Source organism: Podarcis melisellensis (genome assembly GCF_964234715.1).
Source record: "Podarcis melisellensis genome assembly, chromosome: 11".
NCBI lineage: Eukaryota > Metazoa > Chordata > Lepidosauria > Squamata > Lacertidae > Podarcis > Podarcis melisellensis.
The window spans coordinates 48,603,846-48,620,171 of record NC_138543.1 but is presented as its reverse complement, the minus strand read 5'-3'; the positions used below and the strand labels follow the sequence as shown (position 1 = coordinate 48,620,171).

Below are 16,326 nucleotides of genomic sequence, written 5' to 3'. Positions count from 1 at the left end.
TAAAGATGGTTTGCTGCTACCTGAGCAGTTGCTTGCCACACCTTCTTCCTAATTACCGTATTTTCCCGTGTATAGGTTTTTTCCCTTAAAAAAATGTCAAAAATTAGGGGGTGTCTTATAGACGGAGAAATACGATACTCTCTAGCAATACCCTCCTTTCTTTCTTTTCCATTGCCCTGGGAAGATGGACAGAGACACAAGATAATTGGAATCTGTCCTTGGCTCTCCTATGTGTCATTGTCCTTTTCCCTTTCTGCTTAAAGAAATGCTCTTTCAAACGTCTCATTTGTTCTCTCTTTGCTGCTCTCTCTCCTCCAGATAACAGTTCTGGGGCTTTGATTCTTGCATGTGGTTTCTCCAGGCTAATTATTGCTAAACATTTGCCCCATTAGGCTTTGCTTTCTTTCAGTCTGCTGCTTCCTCTTTAATTATCTGTAAATTTTTGCACATCGTTTGTCTTTCATGTTTTTTAAGTGGCTCTTGCGTTGGGGGAGGGGGTAATAAGAATGAATGAGTTAGGAGCAGTGCGTGGCATTGGTGCTCAGGTTTATTCTAAGCTTTTTGCCATGTGGTGTTCCTCCTCTTCGCAGACAATGTTCTGGTAGCAAGTGTTCATACAGGCAGTACCCAAATATATTTGGGGGGGGTTGTTATTTCTTTTAGAAACCAATCCATGTGTTCTTCTTCATTCTAATACATTTGACATTCTGTTCTATCCATTCTGACCATGCATTTGGGTGTGTGAGAGAGCACCTCTTTTTTTGTTTGCGGGGGGGGGGGTTGCTAATTTTAAAGATTTCCACCGAGTGTTTAAACTCCAAACATTGCTGCCATGCAATCTCCATTCATTTCAAGAGGTTATAGTACTGCGGGCTTGACACCAGTGTGGTGTCGCAACTAGAGTGTTGGACTGAGAGTTAGGAGACACGGGTTCGAATCTCCGCTCTTCTATGCACCTTGCATGGGGGCCAATCATTTTCTCTCAGCCTAACAGACCTCATAGGGGTTTTTGTGAGGATAAAACCCGGGGGGGGGAGAGGATACAGTGCACCCCACCTTGATCTCCTTGGAGGAAATGTGAGCTGTCAATGTCACAACTAAATAATAAGTAAAAGAAAATGTTATCCCAAAGCTGGGTAAACCCTCAATTGTCGCTTTGCACAGGTGAGGCAGGCAATAAATAAATTGAGAGTGGGTTTCCTCCACTCTCCTCCATTTGTTTATTTATTTCTCTCTCCCCCCCAAATGCAAAACTACAATTGTGTTAGCAAAATAAGCATAAAATGTGAGTTACCTGTACAGTACTAGGATTCCAGCATCCAAACACCACTATAGATTAGCCAGTTTTGGAAAGGTTATGAGTGCCACCAATAGGTACCAGAAGTGACCATTGTTTCCTACATATGTAGGACATATGTATCACAACATTAATATGAGCATGACATAGAAATTCCCAACTGTTAATGTGACGAAAACACAATTTACCCAATTTACCCAGTGGGAGGGGTATTCCTTCTCCTGGCCATTACCAACATCAGGTTATGATTCATCATAGAGCACGCTGCATGAATATATCCCAAGTTTTTAGGAGGACATGAGTGCTTTGCTTCCGCTATCGATGAAAGGAGGCTCATCTATTTCTCCCTTCACTTTTGTCACACTTGATCTAGTCTAAATGCCCGTCTGAATTTGTATCCAGGAATTGCAAATCATTGTGGGATTTTCTGGATTCCGCATTCTGCAGCTCGGAATAACTAGGTTATCAACTTTAGATCACTCCTTTGTGCTTCCTATAATGTAAATATTGCAAGAACTTCTCTAGTTTAATGTTCTCTTTTCTCTGATTCTACTTTGGAATAATTATGCTGAAGCAATGTGTAGCCGAAAGGAAAATCAGCACTAGCCTTGCGGGAAAGATATATGAGCAACAACTAATTTGGTTAATGGGTTTTCCCTTTAAAAGCGATATGGATTTCCCCCCCCCCCAAAAAAAATTAAGTGTTGCTGGTAAAGAGTGCCAAGCGCATTCCTCTATAAAAATTCCTCCAAATCATTAAGTATGAAGTATATATATCATCTTGGAAACATCCTTAAGGCTCATTTCATGCATTGCATGTGTTTATTTATCTGATGATCACAAGGTGGTTCACAACATAAAAACACAAAATATGTAATAAAAACAAGAACAAGAACAAACCACACCCACAGACACAATTAAAAGAACATAGAATGTTAATCCGCCAAAGGCCTGGTTAAAGAGAAACGTTTTTGCTTGGTACATAGAAATATGTAATGAAAGGGGACATTTTTCAGACGGAGGACCACATTCTTTCAAGGGTGACCTTCTGAGAGTGATCTGGAGGCCAAGGTCAGGAGGAACAGATGCAATTCTTAACCTTTGTCCAGTAGGCTATATCTCAGCCATGCAAAAGTCAAAAGGCTTCTTATCCACAAGCAAGCAAGCAACCAACACATATCGCCATCTTCTATGCAGGAAACCAAGAGGAATTTTCACAGTTGGAAGGGCACATTCCAACTAGGTAGAATCTAGGGCTGGGCAATATCTAGTTTTCAATATTGCACTATATCACCAGCTAAACATGGATATATCACAATATCGGGAATGAGGATGGAGCCACGTTGCGGCATTGGCTGGCCTCCCAGTTTTCCCCACATTGTGATTTTTACATAGCGCACACACACATCATGGTTTGCAATATATTGCCAGGTCAAAAATTATGAAACCATCATCACAATATGGACTTCAAACCGGTTTTGGATGATATATTGATATATCACCCAGCCCTAGTAGAAGCACTCAAGGAGAGCTAGAAATGGGTAGCATGGGGAGAGTCTCAAGTCCCAGACTGAAAGTGGGGGGGGGGTTGTATTTGTCCACCAGGCCTGAGGTCCCCCATCCCTGCGTTACACAGTGGCAAACTCAGGTTTGCCATCCGATGCATATTCCAACATGTGAGCTGCAGTCCATCTCAGCTGCCTGGCAAACATTCACCGGTCTTATTCATATGTTTGCAAACACATTTTCCCATATGTGTGTCTTCAAGCAGAGGTAGATAACATGGTGCCCTCCAAGGTGTTGTTAGATTCCCATCAGTCCCAGCTGATCACCATTGGTCACGTTGGACCGAGCTGTAGTCCAACAATATCTAGAGGGCACACCGTTGAAGAAGTGTTTGGATTTGATATCCCACTTTATCACTACCCGAAGGAGTCTCAAAGCGGCTAACATTCTCCTTTCCCTTCCTGCCCCACAACAAACACTCTGTGAGGTGAGTGGGGCTGAGAGACTTCAGAGAAGTGTGACTGGCCCAAGGTCACCCAGCAGCTGCATGTGGAGGAGCGGGGAAGCGAACCCGGTTCACCAGATTACGAGTCCACCACTCTTAACCACTACACCAAACCTGTGTGATATATCTAAAATGCAATGTGTGAAATGGATCTCCCACTGCCTGCATTGTATTACGTAAACTTCTTGAACGGAGAATCTGTCTTTTCCTCCCTAACGTTCGTTACTCTGCAAGGCTGCCAGGTATATATTGGTGGGAATAAATAGATAGGCTCCTAGACACAAGGCAGGTCCCTTTGACTGCAGGAGGCCTCGCGATCACTAAATGGGGATTGATTCATTTATGGGATGCTCGAGCCGTTCTGCAAGAGCTAATTCCATGGGTACCGTTGATGCTTTTTATCCTGGGACCATTAGAGAGCAGCTGTGTTGAGTCTTCTGAAGAGATGCCAAACAGCACATGAAGAGGCATCCCTAAAGCTGCCATCCAAGTCCCTGCTGAACACTATCAAATTCTTTATAACTGAGCAGATGACATGCCAATCTGCTTTCCCTTGAATTTGCTAACGAAATCGTGGTGCTGAATTCTGATTTATCCATTACTTCACATCCATTTGTCCTCCTCGAGGTCATCCTTAAGCATAAATCATTTTGACCAGCAAAACACAACCCTCCATAGGCATTAAAAATTCAGAGAGCTTGTTCATTAAAATGTAATAAATTTGTGCCTGAAAGCTGTAGCAATACTTTTCTACAGACGTCTCCTTATAGCTAATGCATTTTTGTTTTGTTTTGTTTACAGACATATCAAGTTGACTTGAAGCCGAATGGATCAGAAATCACGGTCACAAATGAAAACAAAAGGGAATACATTGAGTATGTATGTGTGTGTGTGTGTCTATGTACTCAATGTGGTGTTTAACAGCCCTAGCAGTTTAGCTATTCAAACTGGACTTTAAAGATAATAATAATAATAATAATAATAATAATAATAATAATAATAATAATTTATTTATACCCCGCCCATCTGGCTGAGTTTCCCCAGCCACTCTGGGCGGCTTCCAATCAAGTGTTAAAAACAACACAGCATTAAATATTAAAAACTTCCCTAAACAGGGCTGCCTTCAGATGTCTTTTAAGATAAGATAGCTGCTGCTTTCCTTGACATCTGATGGGAGGGCGTTCCACAGGGCGGGCGCCACTACCGAGAAGGCCCTCTGTCTGGTTCCCTGTAACCTCACTTCTCGCAATGAGGGAACCACCAGAAGGCCCTCGGCGCTGGATCTCAGTGTCCAGGCAGAATGATGGGGGTGGAGATGACTTCACTAGAAGCCATTCCCAGATTAAAACCCATTTTTTCTTTTAAAATAAAAAGCAACCAATGGGAGATGTATGGAGGAGCAGAAGAAAAGTTGTTACGGGAAAATCAGCTCTTTTTTGTGGAGTAGCGGCCAGCTAGCCGCACTCCAGATTGAAGCCTTCCAAAATGGAAAAGAATGACCCTGAACTCTGCATAACATCTTGTTTGGTCCTTCCTCTGATATACAGGCATGTTAAATGAAGGGAGGCACCAAATTCCCAATGGGTTGGTTTTTTTGATGGAGAGATTAATCTTCTTTCAGCCAAATAATGGTAAAACAGACTACAATCTCCATAGGAACCGCAAGATTAACTTCATGCCATCTCTGCATGGCATACCCCTTAATATGGAAAGGGCATATCTGAAGCACTTTGAAGCATGTGCACGCTAAGCTATTTAAATGTCAGGCTGTAAAGTGAAACAGAGTTTCCTTTGAATTACTCTTTTATGCTCATCAGTAATTTTCCTCCTCCACCATCTCATTGGTTTCCCAAAGGAAATCTGAGAAATTAATGAAGAGACACACATATTCATGAGCTCAGCAAATGATATCGAAGCTGCAGCTGGAATGGGGAGGATTGTGTTTGCCTCATTTGTTCTGTTTACATTTTTTCTTAGTTTGATGAAAGATTACTGGAGCCGTAAATGGGAAGGCAGAAAAGCATTAGGGTAGTTAAGATATTTAAACGATCTCTCTTATTCCTCCTAATGAAAGTGCCATTTCTCTTTGTGTACTGTAGCTTAGTCATCCAGTGGAGGTTTGTCAACCGGGTTCAGAAGCAAATGAATGCATTTCTGGAGGTAAGTTCCTTCAAGTAAACCTCCTTCTGTTTTGCTGAGTGGTCTGCATTCATCGGAGTCGGGCAGCCAGACTTTGGTGGCCTTCAGATAAGCAGCAAAGTATGCCAGAGATAGAGCACAGAAAGCAATCATGGCCAGATTAAGACATGCTGAGGCCCTAAGCGATGTCAGGTTTAAGAGACCACGTCACACTACTCCCCAAAAGGTGTGTTATTCTAACAGAATGGACCACGAATATATATATATATAATTTGCACATATACTGGTACAAAGGTGAGGATGCAACAGAAAACGAACTACAAGTGTATCTTGCAAGAAGCCTACTTGCAAATTAAATACCTTTATAAGAAAATGCCCAATGATTTTTAGCATATATGAAAACTATATTCTAGTCATTTCTACAGATGTATAAACACAACATGGCAAAGAGTTGTGTAGTCATTCAATATATTTTTGTCACATCAGAACGATGATGTCTGTTTTCCCTGTTTCCTTGTTTTGTTCTACTTTACAAAAGTAGAATTTGCACTGTCCACTTTTATCTCTGCCCCCCCCCCACCTCAGACATGAAACCCCCAGAAAAGGAGGGTTGCCCAGAAGCAAATCTGCCCCTCAGGCAGAAAAAGGCACCCCACCACTGCTTTTATACTAAAAAATAAGTATACTGCTTAGGTCTTAGAGGAAACACAAAGTTTCTAATTTAAAAGCTGTTTGCTGTAGCTTTCGTCTTGAATGAATTGTTTTCTCATGTACTTGCAACTGAACAACCTGAGACTCTGCCTTATTTAATGGAAGAACCTTGTCATTCATTCGGTATGTATTTGTGCTTTTCAGGGTTTCACAGAGCTCCTGCCTACTGACCTGATTAAGATTTTTGATGAAAATGAGCTGGAGGTTAGTTGCCTTTCATTCTTACAACAGCATCAGAAAGCTAGTTATTTTTATTCAGTGCAAATAAATAAATGTGGACAGGAACCCTGCAAGGATCTATCAACAAGCCCTTGTCTTTATTATTAAGAATTCGTGGAAAAAATTCTTGATAATGCATGGGTGTGTTTTCAGAGGCTTCAGTCCAGCTACACATCAGTGTAAGTTAATTTTTCAGGCTTTCTAAGAATCAATACAGTATGACTCCATATATATGTTGCTGGTAGAAATTCTGCAAGAACTATTGGCAGAAGGTGGCAGGGTGGAGATCTTCCGCATATATCTTGATAAACCTGTTAAACCTATGGCAAATACTTGTAGTGTAGCAGCTGATACCCATCTCTCAAAATCTTCATTCGTTCCTCCGCAGTTGCTAATGTGTGGCCTTGGCGATGTTGATGTCAATGACTGGAGACAGCACACCATCTACAAGAACGGATATTGTCCAAACCATCCTGTCATTCAGTGGTACTGGAAGGTAACACTATGATTCTCAGTATAAACTGTTGCCTTCTTTCTTAACTTTGATTCTGTCCTCTAACCAACTGTTGACCTCTGGTCACTTCTTAAAATGTGCATGACAATTCGTGGAAAGACCTCTCTGCCTGTTTCTCAGATTGCACTATCAGTGACAACATTAGGGTTTTTGGCTGTGCCTCCATTAAGTTTCCACAACTGTCGTGTTTTATAGGCTGTTCTGCTGATGGACGCTGAGAAACGTATCCGGCTATTGCAATTTGTAACTGGGACGTCAAGAGTGCCTATGAATGGATTTGCTGAACTTTACGGTGAGTTAAACCAAATGCATCCTGATAGCTTTTGACAAAATCTTCTGCAAAGATAGCAAACACAAACCCTGAACAGCCAAGTTTATGGTTCCACTGACCTTTCTAAGCTTGTCGGCACCTCTTTTTTGCCAGAGTCGAGGTTGTTGCTCGTCACTGGGGTCACAACGGGATGAGCATTTTGCCACTTTGTGTGACACACACACAGAGTCAGGGCAAGAGTGCACACCTTCCTAGAGTCACTGGTGTGTAGACCGTAACAGGCTGCATCTTGCAAAGAGACTCTTTCACATTCATGTGCTTTTTTACCCTTGATCCAGGTTCAAATGGTCCTCAGCTGTTTACAATAGAGCAATGGGGAAGCCCTGAGAAGTTGCCCAGAGCTCATACATGGTAAGTCACAAACAAGGCGCATTAAGTCATTTACAGTGATGAAATTTGATATACTAGCTACTTTTAGCTGTGTGTGAGGTTGGGGTTATTTTTCTTACATTGGCTTGCGCATTAATTACTGTATTTTTTTGTACTATCGGGCGTACCGGCCCATAGGACGCACCCGCCCTATAGGACCTCCCGCCAGGCGTGCAAGGCTTGCAGACACTCGCCTGAAGTACGGGGAGCCCTCTGGAGGGCTCCCTGTGCTTCGGGCAACAGGCTGCCGCCCCAAGCCTCGTGCACTCGGCGGGAGCTCCTGCCGGGCGCGCAAGGCTTGCAGACACTTGCCCGAAGTACGGAGAGCCCTCCGGAGGGCTCCCTGTGCTTCGGGCAACAGGCTGCCACCCCAAGCCTCGTGCACTCGGCGGGACCTCCCGCCGGGTGTGCAAGGCTTGCGGAAACTCGCTGGGGCTGCAGGCTGCTGCCCACAAGCCTTGTGAGCCCGCGGGAACACCCACAGGGCTTGCAAGGCTTGTGGATAGCTTCCTGAAGCCTGGAGAGTGAGAGGGGTCGGTGCGCACCGATGGCTCTCGCTCTCCAGGCTTCAGCGAAAGCCTGCATTCGCTCCATAGGACGCACACACATTTCCCCTTCATTTTTGGAGGGGGAAAAGTGTGTCCTATGGAGCGAAAAATACGGTATTACATTAATGAGTGCCAAAAGCAAATATGAATGATATTGCCCTACAACCCTGGCTTCATCTGAGCTGATTCCTTGGGGGGTTCAGAAAGGAACCTAAGCCAAGCTGCCATCTGTGAGAGATGTGGCTTTGACTTTGAATTGCAAATATTCATTTACCGTATTTTTCACTCTATAGGATGCACTTTTTCCCCTCCAAAAATGAAGGGAAAATGTGTGTGCATCCTATGGAGCAGTGGTGTAGCGTGGGGGGGTGCGGGGGGGCCGGCTGCACCGGGCGCAACATCTGGGGCTTAGGGGGCGCAAATTACTTGCCTTGCCCCAGGTGCTGACAACCCACGCTACGCCACTGCTATGGAGCGAATGCAGGCTCCTTGGCTTCAGCGATAGCAACGTGAAGCCTCCGAAGCGCAGAGGGAGTGCTCCCTCCGTGCTCTGGAGGCTTCGCGTGGCTTTCGCTGAAGCCTGGATAGCGAGAGGGGTCGGTACACACTAACCCCTCTCACTCTCCAGGATTCAGGGATAGCCGCCTGAAACCTTCGGAGCGCAGCGCGAGTCCCCGCTGCGTTCCGGAGGCTTCAGGCTCCTTTCGCTGAAGCCAGGAGAGTCTTGTTCTCCCGGCTTCAGCAAAAGGAACCCGAAGCCTGCGGAGCACAGCAGGAACTTGCGCTGCGCTCCAAAGGCTTCAGGGATCATTGAGGCTGGTGTGGGGGAAAGCAGCGTGCCGCCTTTGCGCTGCTCCCCGACCTGGTGTTTGAGGCTGGCAGTGGGGGAAAGCAGCACTTCCCCCCACCAGCCCCAAAGAGCAGGTCGAAAGGAACCCGAAGCCTCCGGAGCTCAGCGGGAACCGCCGCTGCGCTCCGGAGGCTTCGGGTGAATGCACTTTGAACGCACAGAACGCACCTTGTTTTAGAGGGGGAGAACAAGAAAAAAAATTCTCCCCCTTTTTGCGCAGCGCCCCTTCAGCGAAGTGAAGCCCCTTCAGCGAAATGGAGCCCCTTCCATTTCTCCTGCCGCTTTGCAGAAGGGGTGCTGAGCAGAGAGGGGGAGAATTTTTTTTCTCCTCCCCCTCTAAAACAAGGTGCATCCTATGGTCCGGCATCCTATAGAGCGAAAAATACGGTAGTTCAGAAAGAAGAATAACAAGGAATTTCAAATATGTTGTTGGAGTTAAGAATCCCAAGGCATCCTTTAAAAAGCAACAACGAAAGTGCTATTTGTTGCCACAAGTCCTTTTCCTTAGTGTTGCTACCTGAAAAATGCATGCAGATTTGAAATTAACAGGACACTATAATGACACCTTCTCTCCCCTCTTCCCATTTCAGCTTTAATCGCCTTGACTTACCTCCGTATGACTCTTTTGAAGAATTACGAGAAAAGCTTCTTATGGCTGTTGAAAACGCTCAAGGATTTGAAGGGGTGGATTAAGACGGCACCTGTTCCTTATTATTACTACTATTGTTGTTATTATTTTTGAAACAAAGATTCTGTTCACGGAGCAAGTTCAGTGTGCTCTTTTCGATTTGCCTGACAAGACATTCGCAAGACCCAGAGGCAGAACAAGTTGCACGGTGGTTGGTTCATGGAGCAAACTCTTGTACAGTGCAGACGTCTAAATTGGAAGTAACTTTCTCTCACCTGTGGATAGTATTTCTGAAATTTCCATGGCAAGTTACCAACTGGTGGATGTGTACTCTTGACTATATTTCAGAAGGACTTGTTCTATTTATGTTGTGCCTCTAGGCAAAAGCCCTTAATAAATGTTTTACATACTTTCTAATGACAATGAATGGAATTAATCCTTTTACAGGTAGAGTATTACAGCTCATGTTTACTTTCTAAAAATGATTTAAGACATTTTCAAATTTTATTTCAATACAATTAAACAAAAAGAAGCATATACTGGGAAAAAATGAGCTTACTTCTTTTCCTCACGATTTGTCTATAGACTTGATGCCTGTGGCATTTTGGTTTCGAAAGTACCTCTTTCCCCCCCGTTATTTTTGTTGTTCAGCCTCGTGTCCCCCATCTTTTGGAATCCTAGGAGCAACGTTTTTATAAGGAATTTTCTGCAGATTGGAAGTATTATCAGAATATACCTAATGCCTTTTAATTACACGCATTGAGCTTTCACAGACAACGGAGAGAAAAACAGTGATTCTGATGTAAAGTATTTTATACAAATCAACAGAATATTTACAAGAGGATCATAACACAGCATGCCAAATCTCTCATTCAATAAGGAAATTGTTTCATTATTCTTTAATAATATTGATATGTATTATATAGCTCTTTTGGTGATGGAGATGGCATTATTGTCTTGGGGGGGGTATGCTTAATCCTGCTGCTTACCTTTGTACAGTGACTGTTTAATTCTCTACTCTTTGCCAATGGAGGCATTCTGAACTAATCCTGGCAACGGCTTGATTTGGACAAAGGCTGTGAAGACCAGATCCACACAAACTCCTGTCTCTATACATTTGCTAATGGTCTCTAAATGAGGATATATATTTTTTCCCCTTTATTTTTAACTGCACCAATTCTAGAAGCACTTTATTGTACCACATTGGAGCTCATCTCTTTCTTTCTCCCTCTTTTTTTTTAAAGAAATCATAAACATTAATGTGACGATATACCTTCTCACTGCCCCCTGTCTTTTTGGTGCAATCATTTTCAGTTGCAAATTTGGATGCAGCTGAAACAAAACCTACAGAGCTGAATCTGCAGACACTAATTGTATTTTGAGGGGCTGGGTGTTCGGTTTTTTGTTTTGTTTCTTCCCCTTGACCAAGATCTATTTAATATATACAGTTATCTAGTCAGTTTTGTAATCTATGACATGTTGCATGATTAAACGATAATGCTTGACTTGTAACTGTTATGTACTAGATTAAAGGGGGAAAGAGCAGGTATGGTACCTGTGGTCCACTTAAAAGGGAACGGTAGCAGAACTAATCGGATAAATCACATTGGCTGGTTTTAGTCAGCCCACCGTAGTCAAAACTGGCAAATGAGCTGCTATCCAGCTAAGGGAGGAAGTCCTATTGAACATAGTGGGATTCGCTTCTGAGTAAGCATGCGATGAACTGAGATACTAGGGCATTTCCACAGGTGAGATGATCTTAAACTGATATCTGATGCAACTATAAAAGATGACAGCACTCTTGTTTTTCTGTTCATCTGTCCTGTCTTCCTGCCTCTTCTCTCCCCTCTGTTTTATCTACTCCATCTTTATCCTTTTCTTAAAACAAGAAAATGGGTAATTAGTTTCTGGTGAAACCCAGCTTAGATCATAACCCGCTTCTAATCTTCTAACTCACAAGAGTATAACGCTAATTGGCATTTCTCTCATGCATTCTGTCCCTTCAACTCCTGGAAGACAATGTCACCAGAAAGATAGAAAGTATTTTATTTTTTTCCATTTTCAGCTATTTTTCTTTTTCAATTTTGTTTTTGGGTCCTCACCTTTTATTTAGCTTTGTACTAGATTTCCAGCCATGCACAAAATCAGTGTTGGGGGGGTGGTCAAACTAAATTCTACTCAAGAGCAGACCCTTTGAAATGAATGTGTTCAAAGTTAGTCATGCCCATTATTACTTTTATCACTGTTGAGTATGGCTAACATTGAATATAACCCATAAAAATCTGAGCTTTAGTTCTGGATACCATGTAGCAAACTTCAATAATAAACAATAATGGTAAATTTAAGCAGTTCCTTGCTCTGTTTGGGGGCTAAAACAAAAGGAGACCACAATTTTGAAATTCAGGACATAAACGTGAATTGGAAACCAGATTTACAGAATGTAAAGTGTAATTGTTGTCTTGGCCGGGCTGCTAATAACTAATGACTGCCAATCTTTATATTTGGATCAAGGTAGGGAACCTTTTTAAGTCTAGGAGCCATATTACCTAGCGGGCAACTCTCACAGGAGCCACATGTCATTGGTGGTAGGAAAATGGAAGTGATTGCTTTCTTTGTACAGTAACAATACTGTACAAAGCCAGCCATACTCACTTGCCTCCATCCAAGTGTGTGTGTGATAGTAGCCTAGCAAGGACATGTAGCCTGTGTGCCAGGCTGGACTAAGGAGTGGTGGGAGCCTTCCACCCAGGAGGAGGACCAGGAAGACGAGGACTTAGACCCTGGGTCCTGGTGGTGGGACATAGGGAAGAGGCTGGAGAATGGATGAGCTGAGAGGTGGTGGAAGCAGAAGGTTGGAAGCAGAAGGAGGCCCTTACAGGACAGTCTCAGTCCTGCTGGCTCTTCTCCTCTCACATCCCAGTCTGGGAGAGTCCTACATGTTGCTGAGCAATGGACTAGACAAGCCCAGAGGAGGAGTTCATCCCCTACATTGCAGACTCTGTTTGTTTGGGAAGGCTCCAGAGTGAGGAGCTGGAGGGGAGCTCAGTTTGCAGCTGAAGGAGTCCAGCCAGGGAGACCACGCCGTGTTACTTTCTGTGAATGAAAAGTCAAATGCATTTCAAGCCCCTAGCCTTTTCCTGACCTGCAGAGGCCCAGAACCTTCCTATCAGCTCTCAAAACACGGTGGAGAGTCCCAAGGATGTAGGGCAGAGAAGCCCAGTGGGCCACATTTAGCCTGAGTTTATTATTCCTTTGACATAGAGGCTAGTCTACCCATCGTGTAATGCGTGTCTCTTGCCAGCTATGTTATCGGCACCTCGCTTCCTTTAAATTTTCCCCATCTCCCTGGACCCAACTTTTATATTGTGGGCCCACTGCTCTTGCCCCCTAGTTTGGCCCTGTAGCAATGTGGCGTCTCACTCACTTGATCAAATGATGGTTGAGGGATGTTCCTTCCAGTTGACAGAAAAGAGCAGGGAGGTGAAGGGAGGAAGCAAACCTCACAAATAGCTTATAAAGTCAAAGGAACTATTTAAAATTCAACTACGACACGTTTTCAAATCAAGCGCTTAAAAGGGGGGAGGGGTCAGATCACCCCTACACAGAAGGAACATTTTGGCACATAGGAAAATAGTAACGATCTAGCACGGTTATGATCAGGAGGGAGGGGAGTAGCTGTGTTTGACTGAGAAATTATATCAACAAACAGGAGTTTGCTAGCATCCTTCCCGTTCTATTCCCTAACAAAGGATTATACAGTTACACAATCAAATTGTCAAGTGGGCTAAGTCATGCCCATTTGCCCCCCAATATCACCCAATACCCTAAACCAGGGTCTTCTGGTATAAATTTGCAGAGTAACCTTCCAGGAGATCAAGTGAAGGTGTTGTTGTTTTTCCATTCCCGTAAGTTTAACAATGGCAAGCCACTTTGGAAATTAAATCTCTTCCAAATTGCTAATTCACTAATTTCTTAGCCACAGTGCTCCTCGCCTGTAAAATACGAGTATTAATTGGTTGCCTTTGGGAGCTGTCCCAGCTCCTTTGAGTTTTGTGTTAGAAACACTGACTCGGGTGTAGGCTTGTATTTGTAAATACAGTGGATGAGTCACGCAGCGCAGTACGTAATTGACTCTGCTGTTCACTCCCCCATTATTCTACAAGTGCCTCTAGTTGGTGGTTTAAAAAATTAAAAAGTAGATCCCAGAAGCCCGAGGTGTTCCTAGCCAGCTACTTTTGTGAAATGACCCTGGATCTTATGGTGTGGTTTGGAGAGAGTACAAACAGAGCAAAGTGTTAGGATGCACTGCCATAAAGACAGGCTTTCTGATCACTGTTCCTCTGTGACCTTCCATTATGTTTGCTCTTTTGTGCTTCGCAAACCTTTTGTTGTGCTTTTTAGTCACTTGTTTCACAGCAGCCCATTTCTCCCATTTTTGCTTGTCGGTCTGCATTATAAACCTTCAGGCTGTTAATGGGAGAAAACTTACAGATGTGGATTTTATTTTATTTTTATTCTGCAGCATGAACGGAGTCTGAAACGTCTGCATATATAGATATGCCTGGGAACTGTAGCAGCAACAGCCAAGGTGCACCTTCTGATTAAAATGGGTGTTTTGAAATGTTTTCAGATTAGTTCCATTGTCACTTTTGCCTGACCAAATCCAGAAAAAATGTTCCATTTCATGCAATGTCAAGCCAGTCTTCCAAACAAATCAAAATCCACCTGCTTCTAGATTTCATCCCTATTGGTGGAATTATGCAGCTTTCTGCCTTCCTGATTGTTACCTGCTTGGCCTCAGCTTCAGTCCCTGACAACACTAGTTGAAAGCTCAGGTAGCAAGTAAAGGTGAGCAGATGCACTAAGATAACATGAGATTGCTTCCACACCAGTCCCAGAATGTGGTACTGGCTATGAATAATCATCTGCACAGCACACCTGTGGCCTCCTTCCCATATAAACTGGAGCTTCTGGTGTTTTGGAGCAGCAAATTAAGAAAAAAGTAGGGTTAGAAAGAGGAGCCAATAAGGAGAGCAGGCTGAGGACTAGGAGGAGTTGGGCCAGATCCCGCATTGGGGAGTCCTGGGCAAATTGTCCTTGGGGGCAGGCTCCCTTTTCTTGGTAAGTGGCCCCCCGTGGGCTTACCTGTGTTGAGCCGCCATTTTAATTTCCCACAAATGACACACAACAACGTTCTTCATATTCCTTACTTGCCCTTCAACTATAAGGTTTCAGGACAGGTTGCAACAGCGCAACATTCAGTTATAAAAAGCAAAACCACCCCAACCAAAGTTGAACAGTATAGACTGAGCAGGAGAGATGGGTCCTACAAAACAAAACGCCTTAGAAGAAGTGCATTGTGGGAAATTAAAAAGAGGGGGTAGATTTGGCTTCCTGGCATAGGAAGCCTAAAATTAAAGGAGGCAGGCACAGCTGTAGGCTGCCAGGTGCTGCCATAATCCCTGTTGGGAAGCAATCCTTCCTTCTCACTTATTTATCTTGCAGCCAGTACTGTTCCTGAAGTCTCCCCCCACCTTTATGTTTTTGAGCTTCATGTATTTGACCATTTGCTGGCAAATCAGTAGAGGACGTTGCTGTGAAGGCTAATCACATGTCTCCCTGTCAGAGCCCATTCCTCACCTCATCCCAATATAGCAAACCAACCTAAATGACCTGTTGGTTTTGTTTGTTGCCCTTTGCACTGTGGCGAGTGAGCATGACTGCAGGAATTCTATCTCAAAAGTCACTGTTTGTTAGCATTCCACCTGTGGAAGAACTTAAATCTGTACACGTTGGTATAGAGATGAGTAGTACAGCCTACCCACCTCTGTTACTACTCTAGTTTTCTGTGAGTAATATGAAAACAAACCAGGATTGTGGTGGTTTGAATGCTCAAATGCAGATGTAAAATTAAAGCTTTTTTTAAAAAAAAAACGGAACAAGTTTGCTTCTCTGAAATTCTGAGGGAGAACTCTGGATGAATGATGTTGCACTACAAATGAAGTGTACCCACCTGGCTATGTTTCTAAAATTTGGATTATTCCCCAGCCAAATATATTATTTATTTTATTTAAGCAGGGTGCAGGGATCGCTTCAAAGTAGTTCACAACGTATCATAAACAAAGATCAAATACAAAAATGCTAAGGGGGCGAGAATCCACATTATAAAACACCCCTAACCAGAAAGGCGCCCTCGTCAACATCAGAATGAAACACCCAAAAATCAGCTACAGTGGTATCTTGGTTTTCGAGCATCTCTGTTGACGAACGTTTCGGAATTTGAACGCCGTAAACCTGGAAGTAAATTCTTCGGTTTTCAAACACACCTTGGAAGTCAAACCAGAAACACAGCTTCTGTATTGGGATTTCCATTCTGAGTTTTCAGGTTTCGAAAATTTCAGAACCTGAAAGGTCTTCCAGAAAGGATAATGTTCGGAAACCGAGGTACCTACCAAAAAATACAACGAAAACTCTTGTTTTAAAATACTGTAATTCACAACTGAGCAAAAGAAAAGAAAAAAACTCTTTCTGACCTACCATATGCCCAATGATGTAATTAAACAACCCAATCCAATTAAATTCCCAACCCCATAAGCACAGCTTAAATGTAAAGGGACCCCTGACCATTAGGTCCAGTTGTGGCCGACTCTGGGGTTGAGGCGCTCATCTCGCTTTGTTGGCCAAGGGAGCCGGCGTACAGCTTCCGGGT

At 43.5% G+C, this 16,326-nt stretch overlaps 1 protein-coding gene and 1 long non-coding RNA gene across 13 annotated transcripts in view; one reads left to right on the top strand and one right to left on the bottom strand.

The window, feature by feature from the left end:
• Positions 1-10,040, top strand: part of NEDD4L (NEDD4 like E3 ubiquitin protein ligase) — a 269,669-nt gene extending 259,629 nt beyond the window's left edge. For all 9 annotated transcript variants that reach the window (XM_081929590.1, XM_081929592.1, XM_081929591.1 and 6 more), the window contains 7 exons: positions 4,110-4,183; positions 5,408-5,468; positions 6,303-6,362; positions 6,766-6,873; positions 7,087-7,183; positions 7,501-7,573; positions 9,580-10,040. In XM_081929590.1, coding sequence (XP_081785716.1) covers positions 4,110-4,183; positions 5,408-5,468; positions 6,303-6,362; positions 6,766-6,873; positions 7,087-7,183; positions 7,501-7,573; positions 9,580-9,682 — 576 coding nt within the window. In that variant the 3' untranslated portion in view covers positions 9,683-10,040. The remainder of the gene's footprint in view (positions 1-4,109; positions 4,184-5,407; positions 5,469-6,302; positions 6,363-6,765; positions 6,874-7,086; positions 7,184-7,500; positions 7,574-9,579) is intronic.
• The window catches only part of LOC309380224, a 76,481-nt gene that overhangs the window by 22,345 nt on the left and 37,810 nt on the right, over positions 1-16,326 (bottom strand). Inside the window, exons 4-5 of one of the 4 annotated variants that reach the window (XR_014172734.1) lie at positions 13,683-16,065; positions 12,484-13,637 (exon numbers count right to left, since the gene is read on the bottom strand). The exons of the other annotated variants lie outside the window; for them this stretch is intronic. This is a non-coding gene — a long non-coding RNA (uncharacterized lncRNA). Of the gene's footprint in view, positions 1-12,483; positions 13,638-13,682; positions 16,066-16,326 lie in introns of those variants that run through there. 4 annotated transcript variants of the gene reach the window in all.